The 25,792-nt window shown below is 49.0% G+C and overlaps 1 protein-coding gene across 1 annotated transcript; it reads right to left on the reverse strand.

The window, feature by feature from the left end:
* Positions 1–2,546: 2,546 nt before the first annotated feature.
* Positions 2,547–22,897, reverse strand: LOC142471294 (uncharacterized). Its single transcript, XM_075578126.1, has 2 exons — positions 22,599–22,897; positions 2,547–3,925 (listed from the first exon to the last, which is right to left on the reverse strand). Exon 2 carries the CDS (start codon positions 3,912–3,914, stop codon positions 2,742–2,744), a length of 1,173 nt encoding a protein of 390 aa, XP_075434241.1. The 5' UTR covers positions 3,915–3,925; positions 22,599–22,897; the 3' UTR covers positions 2,547–2,741.
* Between the last annotated feature and the right edge of the window lie 2,895 nt (positions 22,898–25,792).

Below are 25,792 nucleotides of genomic sequence, written 5' to 3' on the forward strand. Positions count from 1 at the left end.
AAGGGCCAAACTGCTCCAAGGAAAAAAAAATTTGGGCCGCACGGGTAAAATCATCACCATCATCATCTTTTCTCCAGCACCTCTCATCATCATATATCTCCGAGAAACTTATGGTGTGCCCCCGCTTCAGCTTAGATATATTATAGAGGGAGTGGTGCTGCAAGGGGCATGTAACTAGATACACAAAAGAGACAGACAGAGCCCCTAGTGGTAGCACTCTATTCCTAAATGATATGGTGATTATTTAAAATAACTTTATTATTGACATAACGTTAAAATATTGGGGTCTAAAACAAGGATTAAATATTCCAAGTGTGTGTGTCTCTATTGGATTAGTGTATCCAGAAGAGTATACATAATTGGTTTAATGTCCAGTGTTAGGGTAGTTCACTGGCCCTAGTGTTCCACATATATAGTGAATTGACTAGAGTTCTAGTGGATTGTCAGCAGTTAGAGCCACTCATGCAGTGCCCCAGTAGGATATACTAGTTGGTGCTCTTAAGTATGGGACCTATGCTGTGCTATTGCGTGATGGCAGCTTAAGCATATTAAAGTTGTTGTATAGAACAAATCTTGGTCTAAGTGCACCTATTTTATGTTTCCGTCACCTCCCTATACATAGGTGGTGTGTTGAATAGGGTGTATGGTGCCTGGTACATAAACATCTACAATGGTTGATGTCTGAGGTATGCTGTATACTAGTATTGATGAAACTATACTGGTATATATTGTGACACTGCTATAACTATGTTCTGAATAGATACCAAGTTAATAGCTATGTACTGTACCTTTTGGGGTGTAATGTCGGTCAGTTGAGAGACCTGTCCCCATCAGGGAAATAGCATTGTGGCTTCCTTGCCTAGTTAGGTAATGCAGTGTTGTGCCAGATATATATGTTGCCTTTACTGGTAGGTGACTACTGAGTCCATTGGGACCCTAATAGTCTATTAGTGTGCACTGGAGGCGCCACGCTGACTCTCTCAATATCACTGAGTCAGTGTATGTGAACGCGAGCACCTCCGCGTGCACGTGGTCACGTGCTTGCCGACGCGCGCGTTTCGCGAGTGCTTTTTCAAGGCTGGATAGTCAGTAAAGGCAACATATATATCTGGCACAACACTGCATTACCTAACTAGGCAAGGAAGCCACAATGCTATTTCCCTGATACAGCAAGCAGCTCATAGGGTACTATACGTATTAGCAATAGGCAAACCTAACCAGAAATTAACCCCTGGAGTGCCAGAACACAACCACACATGCAATAGCACTGTGCCAAATGGGGACAGGTCTCTCAACTGACCGACATTACACCCCAAAAGGTACAGTACATAGCTATTAACTTGGTATCTATTCAGAACATAGTTATAGCAGTGTCACAATATATACCAGTATAGTTTCATCAATACTAGTATACAGCATACCTCAGACATCAACCATTGTAGATGTTTATGTACCAGGCACCATACACCCTATTCAACACACCACCTATGTATAGGGAGGTGACGGAAACATAAAATAGGTGCACTTAGACCAAGATTTGTTCTATACAACAACTTTAATATGCTTAAGCTGCCATCACGCAATAGCACAGCATAGGTCCCATACTTAAGAGCACCAACTAGTATATCCTACTGGGGCACTGCATGAGTGGCTCTAACTGCTGACAATCCACTAGAACTCTAGTCAATTCACTATATATGTGGAACACTAGGGCCAGTGAACTACCCTAACACTGGACATTAAACCAATTATGTATACTCTTCTGGATACACTAATCCAATAGAGACACACACACTTGGAATATTTAATCCTTGTTTTAGACCCCAATATTTTAACGTTATGTCAATAATAAAGTTATTTTAAATAATCACCATATCATTTAGGAATAGAGTGCTACCACTAGGGGCTCTGTCTGTCTCTTTTGTGCATCATATATCTCCCACAGCACCCCTCATCATCATATCTCCCCCAGAACCTCTATCAACCTTTGCAATACTCCCCATCTCTCTCATACCCCCATCTCTCCCCCTCACCCACACACATAACACTCCTCCACATCAAACACACAATACCCCCCTGCACACCACACACATCCCACCCCCCCCTGCACCTCACATCCTTCTCCCCCGTGCACCTCACATCATTCTCCCCCCGCACTTCCAATAACCCCACTGCACCTCCAATGACCCCCACTGCACCTCCAATCACCCCCCTGCACCTCCAATGACCCTCCCCTGCACCTCCAATCACCCCCCTGCACCTCCCATCACCCCTCCTGCACATCACCCCCCTGCACCTCCCATCACCCCCCTTGCACCTCCCATCACCCCTCCTGCACATCACCTCACCCCCCCTTCACATATCCCCCCATTGCACATCAACCCCCTCCCCTTGCACATCAACCCCCTCCCCGTGCACATCAACCCCCACCCTTGCACATCAAATCCCCCCTTGCACATCAACCCCCTTCTTTGCACATCAACCCCCCCTCCCCATCACCCCCTACACATCACCTCCCCTGCACCTCACCTCCCTTGCACCTCCCATCACACCCTGCACCTCACATCACCCCTCCTGCACATCACCTCCCCCTCACCTCACCTCCCCCTCGGGGCTCGGCTTGCGGGGGGCAGGGAAAGGGGGCTCGGGAGGAGGGGGGAAAGCAGCCGCCGCCACGGGCCGCACAGTGAGTGCCGGCGGGCCGCATGCGGCCCGCGGGCCGGGTGTTGTGCAGGCCTGATTTAGAGCAAACATCGTTTTTCTCCTGTGTGACTTCTCTGATGTTCAGCAAGACATGACTTCTTAGCAAAACATTTCCCACATTCAGAACATACAAATGGCCTTTCTCCTTTGTGACGTCCCTGATGTCTAACAAGATTAGAGGTATTGGTAAAACATTTCCCACATTCAGAACATACAAATGGTCTTTCTCCTGTGTGTATTCTCTGATGTATAACAAGATGAGAGTTCTGGATAAAACATTTCCCACATTCAGAACATATAAATGGTCTTTCTCCGGTGTGAATTTTCTGATGTATAATAAGATTAAAGTTCTGGGTAAAACATTTTCCACATTCAGAACATACAAATGGTCTTTCTCCGGTATGAATTTTCTGATGGGTAACAAGATGAGAGTTCTGGGTAAAACATTTCCCACATTCAGAACATACAAATGGTCTTTCTCCTGTGTGTATTGTCTGATGTATAACAAGCTCAGAGTTCTGGATAAAACATTTCCCACATTCAGAACATACAAATGGTCTTTCTCCGGTATGAATTTTCTGATGTGTAACAAGATTAGAGTTCTGGATAAAACATTTCCCACATTCAGAACATACAAATGGTTTTTCTCCTGTGTGAATTTTCTGATGTATAACAAGATTCGAGTTATTTGCAAAACATTTCCCACATTCAGAACATACAAATGGTCTTTCTCCTGTGTGTATTGTCTGATGTATAACAAGATTAGAGTTATTTGCAAAGCATTTCCCACATTCAGAACATACAAAGGGTCTTTCTCCTGTGTGACTTCTCAGATGTATAACAAGATTAGAGTTCTGGATAAAACATTTCCCACATTCAGAACATACAAATGGTTTTTCTTTTACTGACAAGTTCTTGGGAACGTTCCCTGCATTCAAGTTTCCTTTGTTACACGTTGTAATAGGAGTAGATGCATATTCTGTCCCTGTATGTTCTCTGATGGTATAAATGTGGGAGTCTGAGAGATTTCCTTCTTCCTGTGAGGTTGATTCCTTAACCATAATGCTCAAAGTTTCTCTCAGACTCTGGCTTGGTATATCCTGACTAATGTGATTTGCTCCGTGATACATTTGGGTAACACTGTTATCTTCCATTACACAATCTGCTGAACAGAGCAAAATGTGATATCCTTCAGGGGAATTCCGGTTCATGAATCCATCAGCTGGAGAAAAAAATTGGAGTAAAGAAATGCATTAACATCCAACATAAAAAATGATTTTCAAACATCAGATTTAATTTAAGATTGTAAAGAGAAAGGATACACATGGTAAGATGTGTAACAAATCGGGTATTCAGTTAATGTTTCCAATTAGAAGTGCAGAAAAGCATTCAAACTTGCAATAAACTTAATTTATGAGGATATTGCCTGCCAGAGAGAGATATAGAAGTAGTGTGTGTATATAGAGTGTAAGCTCTGTGGGACAGTAACTCTCTCACACTGATTGCCACTGAGATACAACAATAACATAAGCAAACTAAACTCATACCACAACATCACAAGGGAGGAAATACAGGCAATTACAGACTGACGTTCCAATACTGAGATCATTATCAAACTCGCCGACACAGGCGGAGTGAACGTGATTATAAATTACTCTGACTACAGAGCTGAAGTCTGGCGCTGTATGGATTGAGCGTTGACCCTGTGATGAGACGGCTGACGCACGTCGCGCTGCCAGGTTGGGAGACACCGCACGCGCCATGCCCAGGCCCTGCTCCTCTGGCACGCCCAGCGATGATACGCATATGTCACGCTGTGCTCATCACAAACAAGACGAGACCCTCGGTACTTATTTATTTATTTATAAAATATTTTACCAGGAAGTAATACATTGAGAGTTACCTCTCGTTTTCAAGTATGTCCTGGGCACAGAGTAAAACAAATAATACATGGTTACAAGTACAGTTACATAAATGAACAAGGTATACATTATATACAAGACATTGCGTGCATAGTTAAAGAAAATATGGGCATATGAAACAGTTACAGACCAGATTAAAGTGTGAGACAGCCTTAGATTTGAAAGAACTTAAGCTGATAGTGGATATGAGAGTCTGGTAGGTTGTTCCAGTTTTGGGGTGCACGGAAGGAGAAGGAGGAACGTCCGGATACTTTGTTGAGCCTTGGGACCATGAATAGTCTTTTGGAGTCTGATCTCAGGTGATAGGTGCTGCATGTGGTAGGGGTGAGGAGCTTGTTTAGGTAGCTGGGTAGCTTGCCAAGAAAGTATTTGAGGGTGAGACAGGAAAGGTGAACTTTGCGCCTAGACTCTAGTGATGACCAATCTAGTTATTTGAGCATTTCGCAGTGATGTGTGTTGTAGTTGCATTGGAGAACAAAACGACAAATTGAATTGTAGAGGGTGTCAAGTTTGCTAAGGTGGGTTTGAGGAGCCGAGCCATATACTATGTCTCCATAGTCAATAATTGGCATTAGCATCTACTGTGCAATACGCTTTCTGACCAGGAGACTTAGGGAGGATTTGTTCCTGTAAAGTACCCCTAGTTTGGCATAGGTCTTGGTTGTCAGGGTATCAATGTGCATCCCGAATGTTAAGTGGGAGTCAAACCATAAGCCCAGGTATTTAAAACTAGTGACAGGTGTTAGGGTGGTGTTAGCGTTGGTTCTAATCAGGAGCTCAGTCACTGGAAGCTTTACAAATTTAGTCTTGGTCCCAAATACCATTGTTACAGTCTTGTCAGTGTTTAAAAACAGTTTGTTTTGGGAAATCCAGTTTTCGAGTCTCAAAAAGTCAGACTGAAGTATGTGTTAAAGGTCAGAGAGGCTATGGCTGTGTGCATATAGGATTGTGTCATCTGCATACATGTGTATTGAGGCTTCCTTACAAGCTGTGGGAAGATCATTAATGAACACTGAGAAGAGTAGGGGCCCCAGAACAGAGCCTTGCAGGACACCACAGGTGATATCCAGGGGGTTTGAGTTAGAGCCTGAGATGGACACATGTTGGGATCTTCCTGATAGGTAGGACTGAAACCAGTTTAAAGCATGTTTCCCTATTCCAGAGCTCTGGAGTTTGTTAAGCAGGATAACATGATCAACTGTGTCAAAAGCCTTTGCAAAATCTAGGAATACTGCACCAGTGAGTTGTCCCCGTTCCATTCCACACTGGATTTCATTGCAAACTTTTAGCAGGGTAGTTACGGTGGAGTGTTTGGGACGAAACCCAGACTGGAATTGGCTAGGGAAATTTGTCTTGGTGTAGAAATCGCTTAATTGGGAGTGGACACATTTTTCCATAACTTTGGATAGAATTGGGAGAAGTGAGATTGGCCTGTAGTTTGAGACAGTGTTTTTGTCCCCACTTTTGAAGATTGGGACAACTCTGGCAGTTTTCCAGGTCTTAGGGATATGGCCTGTAGACAGGATAGAGTTGACTATGGACGCAATTGGTTTGGCAATGGCTGGGGCACCAAGTCGTAGGAACCTAGATTGTAGTAAGTCGGGTCCACATTGGCTGCTTAGTTTTAGTTTGAGGATCGCTTGTGTAATCTCCTCTTCAGATACTGGGCTAAATTGAAAATTGTGGGCAGTGTTGGGAGGGGGTGGGACTGTAGGGATACTCCCAGGATGAGATTCATGTTTGGGGTTTGTGCTGCGTTTCGCTAATAAGTTAGTGGCACACCCCACAAAGTAATCATTGAATGCATTTGCAATGTCAGTGGGGTTTGTCAGAGTAATATCCCCCTTAGTGATATTACTTGGTTGTTGATGGTTAGGAGGCTGGAATATATTGTTGATAACCTTCCAGAAGTTAGCTGGGTTTGATGTATTTTGGTGGAGATTGTCAGAGTAATATTGTGCTTTTGCATGCCTTGTTTGCCTTGTGCACATTTTCCGCATGCATCTGTAGTGATTGAGATCCTTGGTAGTGCCAGTTACTTTGTAGCTTTTCCACAAGGCATCCCTGAACTGGTAGAGTGCTATAAGGTCAGTTGTAACCCATGGAAGGTGGGCCCCCCCGTACCCTTATTCTGCGTAGTGGAGCATGGGTATCGCAGAGTTTTAAGAACTCAGATTGGAAATAGTCGCGCGCAGAATCGGGGTCGGGAATTAAATCGAATCTGTGCCATGGGCAGTTGGTAAGGTCATCCAGAAACTGTGGTGGGTTAAAGTTTTTAAATGTTCTAGTGAGGAGAACTTTAGGGCTTGATTGGGGCGGTTTAATTTTCCTTACACAGTACACTATTGCATGGTCATTGAAAATGTCAGGAAGGATGCCAGAGGATTGGATTCTGCTGGGGTTTGAGGAGAGAATCCAGTCTAGCAAGGAATGGTTATGCGATTTCAGGTTTATCCGTGTGGGTTGGGAAATGAGTTGTGATAGGTTAAGTGACTTGAGTTGTATCTGGATTTTGTGGTTTTTAGGGTCAAGCCAATTGAAGTTGAAATCCCCTAGAACTAGCAGCTCACTCTTCTCATTCAGAGAGGAAATGGAGCAAAGAAATTGGGTGATATCAGTCAGGGATTGTAGAGGGGCTTTAGGGGGGCGGTAGATGCCAGCGAGCAAGATGGGCTTAGAAAAGGGGAGGCAGATTTTGCCAACTAGAGTTTCAAAAGAGGGTGGGCTTGGTGGGCAATTTAACAGTGTAAATTGTAAGGTGTCTGCAATATAAAATAACACCCCTCCTCCTCTCTTTGACCTATCTCTCCTAAAAATGGAGTATCCCTGAATGGCAATATGTGCATCAGGGGTTTTAGGGGATAGCCATGTTTCTGTAAGAACGATGGCTTTAGGTTTATGCATAAGGCACCATGCCCTTAGTTCATCCAGTTTTGGCAGCAGGCTCCGGATATTTATATGGGCGACAGATAGCCCTTTTTGGAATTTAAAGGTGGAATTCTCAGGGGCATGGGACAGAGCTGAAATGGGAGGACCTGGGTTAGGTTCAATATCACCTGCTAAAGAGAGTAATAGTATGAGTAGAAATTTGGTTAGTTGTTTGCAAGTTGTAGATTTGTGGTGTTTGCCATTAGAGTGAGCAGTGGTTGGTACTGAGGTGGAAATAGAGATTACACCGCCGACAGGCACGGGGTTCAGGTCTGGAGTGTGGATAGTTGATCTCGCCGGGTCGGGAGTGGAGAGGGTAGACGTCATAATACTTGCCAAGGTGAGATCAGGAGGAATCTGGAACGTAGAAGGTACTAGTAGCAAAGGTTGGTGCTGGAGAAGGTAGAGTGGTTGAGGTCCGAGAGCCGAGTTCAGGGTAGGAGAGTAGCGGAGAGTCGAGGATAGCCAGTGGCACAGCTGAGCCTAAATAGGTGAAGCAGTCCAATCCCAAGAGGGGGCGGAACAGGGGAGTGCCAGAGCAGAGCCTGCAATAGGCTAAGGTGTGAGAGCCAGGTGAAGTTGTTGGAGAAATTAGGCTCTGTTGCCACGGAGCTCGGGTGCGTCGTGCGCGCAGATGATGTGACGTGATCCGGAGGTGGGGATTCCCGCTGCGGCATTGATATGCGTACGCTCGTGTGAGGACACCGCCTGGCAGGGAGAAGAGCCGCGCGTGCGTGAGATGCGGGGGCATGCGTGAGACTGCACGAGTCTGGGATCTTGGCAGCGGGCGCAGGACCAGGAAGGGAAGCCGTGCACCTGCGTGCTGCAATGTACCTGGATCCTGACAGTACCTTCTCTCCCCCCTCAGGGCGACTCCAGTAAGACTTGAGGGGAAACTTCCGATGGAACCGTTTGAGGAGATCAGGAGCATGGATATGATGGTGAGGGATCCATGATCGTTCCTCAGGTCCGTATCCCTTCCAGTGGACCAAGTATTGCAGAGTTTTCGTAGAAATTCTTGAGTCAAGAATGGTCTGGATCTCGTACTCTTCTTGGCCCTGTACGAGTCGAGGGGATGGAGGAGAGGTAGAAGGATCTGGAAAACGAGTACTCTGAAAGGCGGGGTTTAGGAGTGAGACATGGAAGACGGACGGAATCTTCATAGCGGGTGGAAGTTGTAGGCGGAATGCCACATGGTTGATCTTTTCTAGAATGGGATAAGGGCCCAAGTATCTTGGTGCTAGTTTGAGAGTGGGTACTTTAAGTCGAATGTTTTTTGACAAAAGCCATACCCTGTGTCCTGGTTTGAACTTTGGAGTCCCGTGACAATGGCGATCGGCTTGGAATTTGTGTCTGGAGATGTCAGTCTGAAGGTTCTCCTGGATTTTTTTCCATGATTTTTGTAAAGACGTGATCCGTTCCTATGCTGCTGGAACGCCGGAAGGGTGTAGAGATGATAGGGCATTGGGATGGATGGAAACCAAAATTGATGAAAAAAGGTGAATTTTGAGTGGATTCATTCCATAGGGAGTTGTGTGCGAATTCTGCCCAAGGGAGAAGGTCCACCCAATCATCCTGTGTGTCAGAGACAAAACAGCGCAAGTACTGCTCCAAAGTTTGGTTGGTTCTCTCCGTCTGACCATTGGTATGAGGGTGGTACCAGGAAGAAAAATGTAGAGAGATGCCTAGCCTTTGGGAGAAAGAACGCCAGAATTTGGCAATAAATTGGGGCCCCGATCGGACACGATGGTTAATGGAACTCCATGAAGGCGAAGAAAAACCTCTGACGAAAATATCAGCTAGAGAAGAAGAATTAGGTAAGCCTTTGAGAGGAACACAATGTGTCTGCTTGGGAAAACGGTTGATGATCACAAGAATGGTATTTATACCCCTGGAGACAGGCAATTCGACAATAAAGTCCATGGACAAGTGGTTCCAGGGACGATCGGGGACAGGAAGGGAGTGTAGAAATCCTTGAGGCTTGTTGCGGGGAGTTTTATTACGGGAGCAAGTAAGGCATACTTTGACGAACTCCTTCACGTCCGAATTGATCCTGGGCCACCAGAAGGTTCGAGTGCTAAGGTCGGATGTTCTCTTGGTGCCAGGGTGTGCGGCGGATTTGGCTGAATGGCCCCATTCCAGAATTTTTTTGCGAAAGCGAGGTGCAGCGAAGAGGCGACCATCGGGAACCTCTAGACCCTTCGGGATGTTGGCCTGATCTGCGAGAATCTTATCCAACACTTTAAAGATGTAAGCTGCAAGAATATATTTGGCTGGAAGAATGGTCTCCAATTTGGCTTCGGGCTTATCCTCAACAATAAACTGATGGGAAAGGGCGTCAGCCTTCAGATTTTTTGAACCTGGTATGAACAAAATGATGTAGTTAAAGCGGGGGGAAAAAAGGGACCATTGGGCTTGACGAGCTCCTAGACGCTGGGCAGTTTCGATATACAGAAGGTTTTTATGGTCTGTAAGGATGCTAATTGGACTCTCCGTACCCTCTAGCAAGTGTCTCCACTCCTCCAGAGCGAGCTTGATGGCTAGTAACTCACGGTTACCGACATCGTAGTAGTGTTGGGCCGGAGAAAATTTATTGGAAAAGAATGCGCAGGGGTGAAGCCTGGCTTGGGGAGACTTCCTGTGGGATAAGATGGCTCCGGCTCCAATGTACAAGGCGTCAACTTCTAGGGTGAATGGAAGACTGGTGCGCGGATGAGTCAGGATGGGTGCAGAAAGGAAGGCCTCCTTAAGGAGTTTGAAGGATCGAGTGGCTGTGGAAGGCCATGAGATAGCATCTGCCCCCTTTTAGTTAGGGCAATGATGGGAGCCACGATGGATGAGAAGTTCCTGATAAATCTTCGATAAAAGTTGGCAAAGCCCAATAATCTTTGAATGGCTTTGAGGGAAGTAGAAAGTAGCCAATCCAAGACTGCTTTAAGTTTGGAGGGGTCCATGGAGAAACAGGAATCAGAAACGATGTAACCTAGGAATGCTGTGGAGGTTTGGTGAAATTGGCATTTCTCCAATTTGGCATACAAGTGTTTCTTGCGGAGGCGTACCAGTACCTGTTTGACATGGTTAATTTGCTCCAAAAGTGATTTATAAAAAATTAGAATATTGTCGAGATATACGATAAGTAAGTGATTGAGAAGGTCTCTGAAAATCTCGTTCACGAAATCTTGAAAAACTGTTGGAGCATTGCAGAGGCCGAACGGCATGACGAGGTACTCGTAGTGGCCGTCTCGAGTGTTGAATGCCGTTTTCCACTCATCACCCTGACGGATCCTCACCAAGTTATAGGCGCCCGTAGATCCAGTTTGGTGAATATTGTAGCTCCTTGTAGACGATTGAAAAGTTCAGAGATCAATGGCAGTGTATATCGATTCTAGAGGGTCATTTTGTTCAAGCCTCTGTAGTCGATGCATGGGTGAAGGGTACCGTCCTCTTTTTAACAAAAAAGAATCCCGCTCCGGCAGGGGAAAAAAAGACTTGCGTATAAACCCTCTCTTGAGATTTTCTTGTATGTAATCTGTCATGTCTTTGGTTTCTGGAAGTGAAAGTGGGTAAGATCTTCCTCTGGGAAGGACGGAACCAGGCAGTAGGTCAATAGCACAGTCAAAGGATCGATGGGGCGGTAAGTTCGTCCTTGAGCGGTTCCGAGAGACCTTGCCAAAAGGCAGATGACAGAGCCTCGTTGTTCCAGCCCATCTCTGAGGCAATGGTGTGAAATTCCAGAGCGTACCTGGCCACTGGGCAGTTCCCTTGGGTAATGTGAAAAAGGGAAGAGGTGGCCGTCACTCTACGTCAAGTGGTGTCGAAGACACGGCAAAATTCCTTGGCGAATTGTCCGATATCCCGTGTGAGATCGGTCCTCTGCTCCCAGATGGAGGAGGCCCAAGCCAAGGCATTGCCTGTAAGTAAAGAGACAATGTACGCTACTTTAGATCTGGGTGAAGAGAAACGAGAGGGTGTCATCTCGAATTGAATGAAGCATTGGTTTAAGAAGCTGTGACATTCCAGGGGATCTCCAGAATACCTTTTGGGTACCGGGAGTCGGGGTTCGGGGTTCTGAAGACGGGGTTTCTACTAATGGCGCAATGGGAGGCATCAAGGGAGTGGGTGCGGAGATATTTTGCAACTGCACCACGAGGTATCGAAGATCCTGCTGTAAAGAATCCATGCGGCGGCTGGACTGATCCAGGAATTTCTCTAGTTTGGAAAACATAGTGGCGTGCGATGCCAGGATGTTTCCCACCTCAGAGGCGTCTATGTTTGTGGGGTTGAGCATATTGTCACGCTGTGCTCACCACAAACAAGACGAGACCCTCGGTACTGAGATGGGAATAGAGATAACGCCACCAACACGCACGGGGTCCAGTGTCGCGGGGGAGGTGAGGGGTTAACTGATATGATGTTCCGTACTGTGTTTATGCCCCTGCTTCAGCACCCAATCTCTGTCCCCCTATAAATGTATAATATTGTTTCCATTCTCAGTCTTTGCACCCACCTATGCACTGGGATCAGGTTGGGAGGGAAAAGGTTAATGATATTTGTGTGTTTCTAGCCCTTTGTCCCATTTCCCGCCTTTGCAGTCTCCGTTTTGCATCATCTCCATAGGTCGCCATTGGTGCCCCATGTAACCCTATGGAAATTCCGGCGATTTGGGACCGATATCCCAAAAGACCTGCAGGTGGCGCCTGAGAGGAGCGGCGGTTCCCCATTGAAAGTCAATGGCGCAATGTGTTTCAATGGGGATTCCTCGATGCCGATCTCCGGAGACGAGCTGGCAGCAAGCCAGCCCGCAAAACTGCAAGAGTGGAAACAATGTCTAAAAAGAGCTTTGATCAACCCCCGGTCAAGTTCACGTGCAATTGGCGTGGGAAACTTAGGTTCTAGGGCACCCCGGAATAAAGTTCTTTTTGCCCCTAGATCCTAGGAACCCCCTCACTCGACCCCAACAGATTCCGACGGTCGATGAACCCGGGAAAGGGTTGCACCGGACCGGAGGGTCCTACCATTGACTCCAATGGTAGCGGAGGTCCCATTGAATCCTATGGCGGCGCCGGCCCTATTGATTCCAATGGAGGTAAAAGCCGCGTGTTTAAATGGCTAAGTGAAAAGAGGGTAAAACTGTAAACCCATAACTCCGGTTCTGTAGGGACTAGATACAGCAAGGTAGAGATGGATGATGGATTGCACTGCCAGGGAAATCCAACTCCCAATGGAACCGGAAACATAAAACGAAAGCACACACTCCAATATAGCAATAGGTCTGGTTTATTGCAGGTAAGGCAACAGCAACAGGACAACACAAACGCACCTACGCGTTTCGTGCACAGAGCACTTTATCAAGGTGATAAGGTAGTACAAATGCTGCTTAATATATACTCACCTGAATTGTCCTCCGCGCTAACGGAGGACAATTCAGGTGAGTATATATTAAGCAGCATTTGTACTACCTTATCACCTTGATAAAGTGCTATATTGGAGTGTGTGCTTTCGTTTTATGTTTCCGGTTCCATTGGGAGTTGGATTTCCCTGGCAGTGCAATCCATCATCCATCTCTACCTTGCTGTATCTTCATCTGGATGGGCTGCACGCCCCTGATGTCTGGAACGTCCGTGCAAGCACACAGGTAAAGGGCCGCAGTGCCCTGTCATATATACATATGGACACCTGTGCTTCTTTATTTCCGGATTTGCTTATTTGGTCGGGTGTTTATTGTGTTTAAGTTGTGGTGGTCAAGTGGACTCCACTAGACACTTATCCCCTCCTACTGCACATGTATTCATTGGTTCAGGACTTTCCATTGTCATCTTGACTATTAATATAGGCTATGGATGGAATTCTCTCTAATTGTTGATGCATCACATTTGTATTCAGTTCAACCCAGTGAGATTTTTTGTGTGTATATTATAACCCTGGAGGGTGGATAGTTGATCTCACCGGGTCCGGAGTGGAGAGGGTAGAGTCGTCGTAATACTTGCCAAGGTGAGGGTAGGAGGAATCCGGAACGTAGAAGGTACAAGTAGCTAAGGTCGGTGCTGGAGAGCCAGGTGAAGTTGTTGGAGAAATTAGCCTCTAGTGCCACGGAGCTCGGGTGCGTCGCGCGTGCAGATGCACGATGTGATCCGGAGTCGGTGACGCCTGCTGCGGCATTGGAACGTGTGCGCACGCGTGAGGATGCCGTCTGGCAGGGAGAAGAGCCATGCGCGACACTGCGATCTCAGCAGTGGGCGCAGGACCAGTAAGGGAAGCCATGCGCCTGCGTGCTGCGATGTACCTGGGGGCATGCGGCGCCTGGATCCTGACAGCATGACGGTCCATCTCAAGGGGTTAGAGCTGCTATTTATTCACCTCATATATAATATCATCACTATTATTGTTTTGTCACATGTCTTTGGTGAAGGTTATAGTCACATTATTACATGTGAGGTATCTATGTGTAAGTAATGTCACTGTACCTTGGTACACTATATATTGGGGTAACAACCCTTGTTTATGTTATTAGTTGCACTATATAGCTATGTAAGAAATACCCAGGAAGCGCCGGTTACATTTGCTTTCCTGTCACACGATAACCCTGTGACAGGGTGCCTTCCCTAATAGCTTTGCAGGGAAACCTGTGTACAGAGCTCAAGCCCAGCACTGAGCAGGTTAATATCAGGACAGGCTCTCTTAATTAGCTCAGCTGGCTCGTTAGACCTTTAATAAGCCTAAAGCTCTCAGTGCTCCGGACACTCTGATCCAGCAAGCTGAGACACCGCCCAGCCCCGCCGGAGCGAGATATCGCCCTGCCCAATGGAGAGACAGACATCTTACACATGGACTTCCCACCCCTTTATCCCAGCAAGGAGGAAGCCAGGGCCCCAAAGGTAAAACTGACCTGACACTGAATGTGTGTTATTGTTGGTAAGGAGCTGAGCCTCCAACCCACAGATAGAGAATAAGTTCTTGTGTTAGTCAGCGCTAGGTATGTTTCTTTTGGTGAAACATAAGTTGCATTTTATGCTGGTAACACTTCGGCTAACAAAAAGCCGATATTATTTTCCCCTAACATACATTTCCTGTTTTACCCTCTGCATGAATCTCCTACATATGGTGTGAGAAGTGGGGCGCGAGGTGGCCCTTGAATTTTAGCAGCGTTTAGGATAGATTGTAGGGGAGACAGGTAGGCCAGACAGCAGGAGGTTACAGGACACGGGAGAGAATACAATATATACAGAGCACAGTTACAGATTGTAGGGGAGACAGGTGAGAGGCAGGAAGGCAGGAGAGCAGGAGGTTACAGGAGACGGGAGAGAATACAATATATACAGAGCACAGTTACAGATTGTGCGGGAGACAGGTGAGAGGCAGGAAGGCCGGACAGCAGGTTACAGGACACGGGAGAGAATACAATATATACAGAGCCCAGTTACAGATTGTAGGGGAGACAGGTGAGAGGCAGGAAGGCCGGACAGCAGGAGGTTACGGGAGAGAATACAATATATAAGAGAGAATGAGGGCCTGAGTTAGAGCGTTAGCAGTGGTGGGTTTGGGTTCGGAGGTTACAGGGGCTGTGTGTGTGTTTGTGCGTGTGCGTTTCCCATAAGGCCGCGCTTATAGTGCTGGCGACACGACTGATGATGTCACCCGTCGCCATCACCGAATGTTATAATTCGCTTTCCAGACCATTGATTGGTTCAGAGGCTGTCACATGTGGTGACAGCCTCTGAAACATCAAATTTGACCGGCTTCCAAATTTTTGGTCGCTCTGTCGCGCTTACTATAAGCGCTTGTGACGGCGACAATGCATTTGTTTTGGAGCAACGCCGCGTTGCCGGCACTATAAGCGCGGCCTAAGTATGATCAGATGCAGTGGTGGATTTGAAGATCCGACACCGCTAGGCACTTCCATGTGGCGGCCGCCTCCTTACTGCCGCCCTCCTCTTTGCGAATCGCAGCATCATATGACGCCGTGGATGTCACACGGCGTTGAGTTGCCATAGTAACGCGATGTGAAACCTCATTGATATATTACATATTTTGTCCTTTATGAAGTGAGATATAGAGATCTCTATCCATAACTTCTATGTGAAACGTTACACAACCTGACACACGTAACCTTCATCGAAGGCCTTTCCATCATATGTAAATGATTGGCTGCGTTCAAACAATATACCGTCCCTAACCGTACTGTTCTCATGTATGCAGCGCTCACCTAACTAACCGCCTGACACATATATAGGTGATATAAGCCATATTACTAAGCAGCGCTACTTATAACACATTCTGGCCCAATCAGATGAATCAGTGCAAAAAGTGTGTGTAATCGGGCGCTCCTTAATTAATCAAACCAAGTGCTAGTGCATCAATCTTATGTATAAAATATAATATACTAGCTGAGAGACCCGGCGTTGCCCGGGACCAAAACCTCCTGCTCCCTCCTCTCTCCACGTCCCTCTCCGCCTCCCCCCCCCTGCGCAGCGCCAGCCGCCCCCGCGCAGTTCCGGGCGTGTGTCCCCCCTGCGCAGCTCCGGGTGTGTGTCCCCCCCTACACAGCTCCGGCCGTGGCCCACCCTGCGCCGCTCCGGTCACAGTTCCCCCCCCCCCGAGCAGCTCTGTTCCCCCCCCTGCGCAGCACACAGTGAGACACGCGCACACACAGTGAGACACACACGCACACACACACAGTGAGACACACGCGCACACACACAGTGAGATGCACACACACAGTGACAGACACACACACACACAGTGACAGACACACACACACAGTGACACACTGAGACACATGTCCTCAGGCACCAAAAACAACTGCAGTGAGGATGCTGCAGCCTCGCCTCCCACCGGGGGACACCAGTCCCCTCCGTCTATTTTCCGAGCTCCCACCGGTCCAGAAGGCGCCTCTCTCCAATCCGGGCGCTCCGCTCAATCGGTCCCGGGCGTGGGGGGCGGTGCAGGCCGCCGTGCAACCCGGAGCGTGCGCGAGCCGGCGTCGGGAGGACGGTGAGCCGGCCGAGGAGCGGGAGCAGCCGCGGTCCCGGGCGTGGGGGGCAGAGCATGCAGCGCAGTCCGCAGGGCGCCCCGGAGCATGTGCGAGCCGGCGTCGGGAGGACAGTGAGCTGCCCGAGGAGCGGGAGCAGCCGCGCGTGCGTGCACCACCAGGCCGCTGGACGGCTCGGAACACGCAGGTGACAGTGGGACACCGGGGAAAGGGAGGGGGGACAGACACAGGGCACAATGGGGGGGGAGTGACACCCGGGAGCAGGGGGGGCAATACCCGGTGGGGGTGATACCCAGGGGCAGGGGGACTAAGCGGGAGACAGAACAGGAGGGAGAGGGAGAAGAAGAGAGTGGCCGGGCGGCAGTGCGAGGAGGAGGGCCGGTCGAGGCCACAGAAGCAAGCCAATTAGAGGGGGGTGGCCACGGAGCAATCTGATTGGCCAGAGGCTGAGTGACAGACCAATCAGATTGCCCCTAGACACAGGGACATGCAACGGTTTCAAAAATATAGATATAGATAATATATAAATAAACTCAAAATATTAGTGACCAGTATTTATATAGTGAACCCAGTGAACAATTAATTAGTGATAATATAAATAATTTCCACCACCGAATGTGAAATAAAGAAGTAATTGTAAAGCAGCTAAGACAAAACCCTTCAATATACTGTTCTGGAGTCTATATCTTGATTGTATTCTTCCACAGCAAGGGGACCGCCGGATGGGCTAGATGAATAGGGCAGTGAATATTCACAGTTGAGTGCAAATAGCCGCACGGCTATTCGCACTCAGTAGGAAATAAAATAGAAAAAAAATAAACATCCAAGCCAGAAATCGAACCCTGGTCCACTCTGTTAATGGGCTGTAGCATTACCAATGCGCTATAAGACTTTCTGATGCCTTTCTAGTGAATAAAGGTATAGAAGGTAGACAGAGCACTCCCCTATTGACATTACAGTATTCATAGCAGCTCGGCTATTCGCACTCAGTAGACAGAACACTCCCCTATTGACATTAATGGTGACAGGCAAGTTTAAATATACGCGCTGAGGGGAGCGGAGGAGCGGTCACGGGACAGCAAACATCCAATGGGGATGAGGGACTAGCCCCACCTCTGCCACGCCTTCACCCCGCCCCCAAAGCGCGCTCACTGCCTCACCTGTGAGGCCACAAAAAAGCACCAGCTTCTGCAGGCGAGGCATAGCAGGAGCGCGGCCCGAGGCACCATGCCCGAGTCATTAGGCCTCGAGCATGGTAATCGCTTAGGCGCTGACCCGTGCTGAGGCGCGCTGCTGCTCGGCACTGAGCCCCTGCAGCCGCAATGAGAGCGGCTTTAGCAGGGGCTTGGGGAATCCTCCAGCAGCAACGGGAAGAGTAGCGGAGCACAGCCGAAAGCAAACAGGGTGTAGACGTGGGTGGTGACTAAAAAAAGTTTATTGAAACAGATATGTGTAGCTGATCCTCTGACGCGTTTCAGCCCTCAGGCCTTTGTCAAAGAGTGATCCATCAGCATGGGGGATACATAGATATAGGCAGACGTAACACAGAACACCTGCACCAGATAAAAATCAGGTGAGGTGGGTAACTCTCCTAATAGCCATGTAAGGTGGACTTAAAAGCAGTTTAAAAACAATGCCAGCAGTACATCATATGTCTAATGGTTGATGAGTATGACAATGAAACCAAAATGTAAGCATTTATACAAATATCATTAAACAAATGTAAACATTTATCAACTACGTTTGAACATCATTAAACAGATGGGGGATGCCTGGCAAAACAAAGAAATACAAGATAAAAACATACAGCAGTCTGATATATGATGATAATATTCAATATTATAAAATGTAGACATCTCTGTTCAAAATAGTAAGTGGACAAGGACAACAAGATTACAACGTTGTATGCAAGTACTTATGTTGGTAACTTGATATCAGAACAATGATAAAGGGAGGGGGAAGGGGGGAGGGAGGGGGAAGGGGGGGGGGAAGGGTAAGGGGAGGGGGAAGAGGGGGAAGGGGGGGGGGAAGAGAAGGGAAAGTGACGGGACATATGTAAACATGAATGATACTAATCATGCAAGAAATGTTGCAGTTCCCAGTCAACATTGAGACCGTGTGGCTGTAGAGTATTTAACAGGAAGATCCATTGCATCTCCATTTTATTTAACCTGTTAAGTCGGTCTCCCCCTCTGATATATGTGGGGATATGTGCAATGCCAAAGAATCTGAAGTTCTTTAGACCACCAACCGGACATGATGTAAAGTGTTTGGAAACAGGGTGTAAAAGGTCTTTTTTGAGTATCAATCTTACATGTTCTGATATTCTAATATGTAACGGGCGAATTGTCCTACCAACATATTTGGCATTGCAGCCGCATAGTATAACATACACCACATAGCTCGTGTGACAATTAATGAATGTTGAGATTCTAAATTTGGTCACTGTGGACACTGTGGCTATTCTTTTAGTGGGTACTGCATATTGGCAGCACTTGCAAAACCCACATTTGAAAAACCCTTTGGGTATATTCTTAACCTTTGGTGGAGATGGCGACTGAAACAGACTTTTGGAGAGGGAAGTGGCCAGAGTATTTGCTCTTCTAAATGCAAATCTGGGTCTCTGTACATATGGTTCCAAATCTGGATCGAGTTTCAACACATTCCAATGTTTGAATATAATGTGTTGGATCTGTGGGGCCTGTCTGCTGAATTTGGTTATAAATAAAGGATTGTCTTCAAACTTGTTTTTAATCAACAATTGATTTTTGTTCCTTTTTAGCAACATAGTCCTATCCGAACAGTCAGCATGGATAAAGGCTTGTTCTATATCTTTGCTAGAGTATCCTCTATCAGCGAATTTCAGGCTTAAGTCCTTTGAATGTTGGAGAAAATTGTCCTGATCTGAGCATAGTCTTTTATAGCGTAAAAATTGCCCCTTTGGAATCCCACGGATCATTGATCTGGGATGATAACTTTTGGCATATAAATCATTGTTCTGATATCAATTTACCAACATAAGTACTTGCATACAACGTTGTAATCTTGTTGTCCTTGTCCACTTACTATTTTGAACAGAGATGTCTACATTTTATAATATTGAATATTATCATCATATATCAGACTGCTGTATGTTTTTATCTTGTATTTCATTGTTTTGCCAGGCATCCCCCATCTGTTTAATGATGTTCAAACGTAGTTGATAAATGTTTACATTTGTTTAATGATATTTGTATAAATGCTTACATTTTGGTTTCATTGTCATACTCATCAACCATTAGACATATGGTGTACTGCTGGCATTGTTTTTAAACTGCGTTTAAGTCCACCTTACATGGCTATTAGGAGAGTTACCCACCTCACCTGATTTTTATCTGGTGCAGGTGTTCTGTGTTAAGTCTGCCTATATCTATGTATCCCCCATGCTGATGGATCACTCTTTGACAAAGGCCTGAGGGCTGAAACGCGTCAGAGGATCCATCAGCTACACGTCTGTTTCAATAAACTTTTTTTAGTCACCACCCACGTGTACACCCTGTTTGCTTTCGGCTGTGCTCCGCTACTCTTCCCGTTGCTGCTGGAGGATTCCCCTTGCTGCTTATCGCTGGATTGCACGCCGGGTAGCCGCTGCTCACGGAGGAGATCACCGCCGGTCACGTGACCACCCCACGCCACGTCGCAGTTACGTTGGAGGAAGCGGTGCAACACTGAGACCAGAAGTTCACCTGATACACGGACCACGTCAGTCCTCATCTGCTTACACCGGAGGAGATCACCGCCGTTCACTTGACCGCCCCACGTGACGTCACAGTCACGATAGGGTTGGCGGTGCTACATTACAGTCACGGATGACCGAGCTACGGCAAATCTATTCTCCAAACCGTGAGTCTATGCAACCATTGGTGCCCAGAGCTGGGCCAGTTGCCATCTGAGGCTAAATGTTCATATACTAATATGTTTACATCGGCAGCGACTACTGCGTTGATTCTGACGCACCTGATTGGGTAACACAGTTATCCAGTTTCACTTAGCAGGGGCTTGCGCACGCTTCCGTCTTAAGAAATCTTAGCTTGCCGGAGCGCAGGGCTGGTCACGTGCGCGGTTCGCCCAATGAGGACGAACCAGCTCCGTGACGTCACTGGCCCGTCTCCAGACACGCCCACGGACAGCGCGCGCTCTAAGGCCAGGGAAAGCACCGTTTTCCCTCAGCCTCAGCGCGCCTCCGCACTGCTTCAGTCTCTATGGACTAAGCCTTAGGCTGCGGCGTGACAGGGAGCGGGGCGTGATGGCACACGAGCGCTGCGCCCTGCTCGGCCGTGCAATTTGTGGCTAGGTGCACGCTCATCTGGGGGCGCGGCCACAACGGCACTGAGCTGCTTCGCCCTCATTAGGTGAACCGCTTATGTGACGCGCTTGGAGGCGGCAAATTCAATTTTGCTTGCTCTGCAAGCGTCTCAAGCCCCGATGCTCACCCTGGCCAGACACATAAGGCCTCGGCCAGGGTTCCTGCTGGCGTGCGGAGGCGCGCTGAGGCTCAGGGAAAGCGGGTGCTTTCCCTGGCCTTAGACTGCGCGCCATCCGGGGGCGTGTCGGCGGGCGGGCCAGTGACGTCACGGAGCTGGTTCGCCCTCATTCGGCGAACCGCTCATGTGACCGGACCTGCGCTCCGGCACGCGGGGAAATTAAAAATTTCCCTAAAACCTACGCTTCCGCGCGCTTGAGCCCCTACTAAAGCCGCTCTCATTGCAGCTGTAGGGGCTCAGTGCCGAGCGGAAGTGCGCCTCCGCCCGCAAGCACTAAACATGGACGCAGCCTTATGCATAATGATGTATACCAATTATACACTGGGTTACGATATATGTGCTGTACACCATTGATCTTAATCAGGGCCGCCAACAGCGGGGGAGAAAGGGTACTGGCGTCCCTGGCCCCGTGGGTCACGCGCGGCCGGGCGCCTGTTAATTAAAAAAAAAAAAAAACCGCTGCAAAAAAAATCGCGTTGTCTCCCTGTGGTAGCGCCGGAAGTAGCCTGGGTTAAGCTTCCGGCACGCCGGCGTCAGAGGGAGCCCCGGTTCGCGTGGGAGCTGCATCGCGAGACAGGTGCTTCATGGCCGGTGTCAACTGCTGTGACCCCCCCCATCGGGCCAGCATCGGCCCCACCCCCGCAGCACACTGGTGCGCACGTGAGCAGTGGCGTGGTGCCTGCAGCGGGGCTGGCGGCAACTGCTGTGACCAGCCGCCGGGCCCCCCTTGCACCGCCACACCCCCCCCTCTGCACCGCCACCCCTCCCCCCCCGCATGACAAGGCTGTCCCGCCACCCACCGCAGCCACCAGACAACCCCCGCAGCCACGGGAAACCCCCGTACCGCCCCCCCCCCCCTGGCAGCATTGTTCCCCCACCCCCAGTACCGCCGCCGCCACCACCCGCAGGCACCCTCACGCCGCGCCGTGCCCACCCCCTGCTGGTAAATCTGATTTTTGGGGTGTTTGGGTTATTTTTTTTATATGTATTGCAGATACATGGGTGGGGGGGGGGGTTGTCTTTTGTCCTATACATGAGGTTACAATCCTAGTCTGTCCTTCTGGTGTGCGTGTGTGGTGGGTTTGGGTTCTGAGCTATGTGTGTGTGTGTGTGTGTGTGTGTGTGTGTGTGTGTGTGTGTGTGTGTGTGTGTGTGTGTATATATATATATATATATATATATATATATATATATATATATATATATATATAGTGGGTACTGTTATCTCATGTATGCAGCGCTCACCTAACTAACCGCCTGACACATATATAGGGGATATAAGCCATATTACTAAGCAGCGAAGCTCCATAAAACATTCTGGCCCAATCATATGAATAGCAGCACTTAGTATATCTGGCCCATAGCAATCTACTCCAGGTCACACACAGAAGCACTGGGCCACCTCATCCCACGTGTGACCGGCTCCCACTGCCCCCACCTCATCCCACGTGTGACCGGTTCCCACTGTCCCCCCCCCACGTGTGACCGGCTCCCACAAGATATTATATTATTATTCCTGTTACAGAGACTCACCCAGTGATAACTCCGGGTGTTGGGGCACTTCCTGCTCTGCTCCGCTCACTTCCGGTCCCCGTGGTACTATCTCCCCCCCGGTAACACAATCACAGCAGTGACAGCCCCAGTCCGGCGGCTCAGTCTCATTCAGTGCACATCTGGGGGAAGTTTATGAGATCTCTACTCACATGCTGACCGGACTTCAGATCAGGGAGCAAGCTGGGAGGTATATAGTATATACAGCCACTAACCTAAAGCTGGGAGGTATATAGTATATACAGCCACTAACCTAAAGCTGGGAGGTATATAGTATATACAGCCACTAACCTAAAGCTGGGAGGTATATAGTATATACAGTCACTAACCTAAAGCTGGGAGGTATATAGTATATACAGTATATACAGTATATACAGCCACTAATCTAAAGCCGGGAGGTATATAGTATATACAGTCACTAACCTAAAGCTGGGAGGTATATAGTATATACAGTCACTAACCTAAAGCTGGGAGGTATATAGTATATACAGTCACTAACCTAAAGCTGGGAGGTATATAGTATATACAGTCACTAACCTAAAGCTGGGAGGTATATAGTATATACAGTATATACAGCCACTAATCTAAAGCCGGGAGGTATATAGTATATACAGTCACTAACCTAAAGCTGGGAGGTATATACAGTCACTAACCTAAAGCTGGGAGGTATATACAGTCACTAACCTAAAGCTGGGAGGTATATACAGCCACTAACCTAAAGCTGGGAGGTATATAGTATATACAGTATATACAGCCACTAATCTAAAGCCGGGAGGTATATAGTATATACAGTCACTAACCTAAAGCTGGGAGGTATATAGTATATACAGTCACTAACCTAAAGCTGGGAGGTATATAGTATATACAGTCACTAACCTAAAGCTGGGAGGTATATAGTATATACAGCCACTAACCTAAAGCTGGGAGGTATATAGTATACTAGCGGAGAGACCTGGCGTTGCCCGGGATGTAATGTTCCCACTCCTCTCTCTCTCCTCCCCCCTCTCTCTGTTTGTCCCCCATTCACATCAATCCAGTCTCCCCCCTCCCTCCTTTACAGCTTTATGCAGTGTGTGTGCGCGCGCTCGCGTCAGTGAGTCTGACGCAGAAACACAAATACACACAGACTGAGTGACTGACGCATACACGGTCAGTGTGTGCGTGTGTGTGTGCCTCAGTCAGTGTGTGCGTGCGTGTGTACGGCAGTCAGTGTTTGTGCGTGCGGCAGTCAGTCAGTGTGTGTGTGTGCGTGTGTCAGTCAGTGTGTGTGGGGGTGTGTGCACGCGTCAGTCAGTGTGTGTGTCAGTCGGTGTGTGTGTGTGTCAGTCGTTGTGTGTGTGTGTGTGCGCATCAGTCAGTGTGTGTGTGTGTGTGGGTGCGCGCGTCAGTTAGTGTGTGCGCGCGTCAGTTAGTGTGTGCGCGCGTCAGTCAGTGTGTGTGTGTCAGTCAGTGAGTGTGTGTGTCAGTCAGTGAGTGTGTGTGTCAGTCAGTGTGTGTGTCAGTGTGTGTGTGTGTGTGTGTCAGTCAGTGTGTGTGTGTGTCAGTCAGTCAGTGTGTGTGTGTGTGTCAGTCAGTGTGTGTGCGTGTCAGTCAGTGTGCGCGTGTGTGTCAGTCAGTGTGTGTGTGTGTGTGTGTGTGTGTGTGTGTGTGTGTCAGTCAGTGTGTGTGTCAGTCAGTGTGTGTGTGTCAGTCAGTGTGCGTGTTTGTGTGTCAGCCAGTGTGCGTGTTTGTGTGTCAGCCAGTGTGTGTGTCAGTCAGTGTGTGTGTGTGTGTGTGTGTGCGCGTCAGTCAGTGTGTGTGTGTGTGTGTGCGCGTCAGTTAGTGTGCGTGCGTGTGTGTGTCAGTCAGTGTGTGTGTGTGTCAGTCAGTCAGTCAGTCAGTGTGTGTGTGCGTGCATCAGGGTGTGTGTGCATGTGGCTGTCGGGTTGTGTGCGTGTGGCTGCCAGGGGTTGTGTGCGTGCGTCAGTACGTGTGTGTGTCAGTCAGTGTGTGTGTGTGTATACCCGGCGTTGGCCGGAGGCAGGGCGTGAAAGGCAGGGGGAGTGAGCGCCGGGGAGGGGAGGTGAGTCAGCGCCGGGGAGGGAGGTGAGTGTGATGGGGAGGAGGAGAGGTGTGTGTGTGTATACCCGGCATTGGCCGGAGGCAGGGGGGGGTGCGTCAAAGGCAGGTGGGGGGGCGTCAAAGGGGGGGGGGCCGTCAAAGGCAGGGTCGTCAAAGGCAGGGGGGCTTCAAAGGCAGGGGGGGCGTCAAAGGCAGGGGGCGGGCATCCCCCCCTTGTGGCCTCCGCCGACTCCCGGTGGCACAAAGCAGGTATTAATTCCCTGCCGCCCTCCTCCTGCTCCTCGGGGATGTTGAGCCGTAGAGAGCGTGCTCTGGGAGGTGGGGGGGAAAGAAGTGGGGGTGGGAGGTGGGAAGTGGGGGGGTGGAAATGGGGGAGCGACACATACGCGACACCTACCTGTACTTCCGGGCGCCGCCATCTTCTCACTCGGCGCCGCGAGGGAGGAAGGGGGTCCTTCCGGGCGCCTCCATCTTAGGCGCCGCGAGGCAGCCTGCCTGTTCCCCCGCCGGGGAGGGAGGTGAGTTGGAGCGCCAGCAGGGAGGGAGAGAGGTGAGTTGGAGAGAGACCCGGCGTTGCCCGTGAGTTAAATTTCCCGCTCCCTTCTCTCTCCCTCTTTCTCCATTCTCCCCAGAGGGGAGGGACGAACAGTGGACAGGAGGGGGTGGACAGGAGGGGGGGGGGCGAACAGTGGACAGGAGGGGGGGGACGAACAGTGGACAGGAGGGGGGGGATGAACAGTGGACAGGAGGGGGGGGACGAACAGTGGACAGGAGGGGGGGGGACGAACAGTGGACAGGAGGGGGGGGATGGACAGTGGACAGGAGGGGGTGGGACGGACAGTGGACAGGAGGGGGTGGGACGGACAGTGAACAGGAGGGGGGGGGACGGACAGTGGACAGGAGGGGGGGGACGGACAGTGGACAGGAGGGGACGGACAGTGGACAGATGGGGGGGGACAGTGAACAAGAGGGGGGGGGACAGTGGATAGGAGGGGGGACAGTGGATAGGAGGGGGGGCAGTGGACAGGAGGGGGGGCAGTGGACAGGAGGGGGACGGGACAGTGTCGCACACACTCAGTCACACACACACACACACACCGTCACACACACACACA

Source organism: Ascaphus truei, chromosome 20 (assembly GCF_040206685.1).
Source record: "Ascaphus truei isolate aAscTru1 chromosome 20, aAscTru1.hap1, whole genome shotgun sequence".
Lineage (NCBI taxonomy): Eukaryota > Metazoa > Chordata > Amphibia > Anura > Ascaphidae > Ascaphus > Ascaphus truei.

Excerpts from the sequence above, each read along its gene's own strand:
- LOC142471294 (XM_075578126.1), bottom strand. The coding sequence starts at position 3,914 with ATGAACCGGAATTCCCCTGAAGGATATCACATTTTGCTCTGTTCAGCA.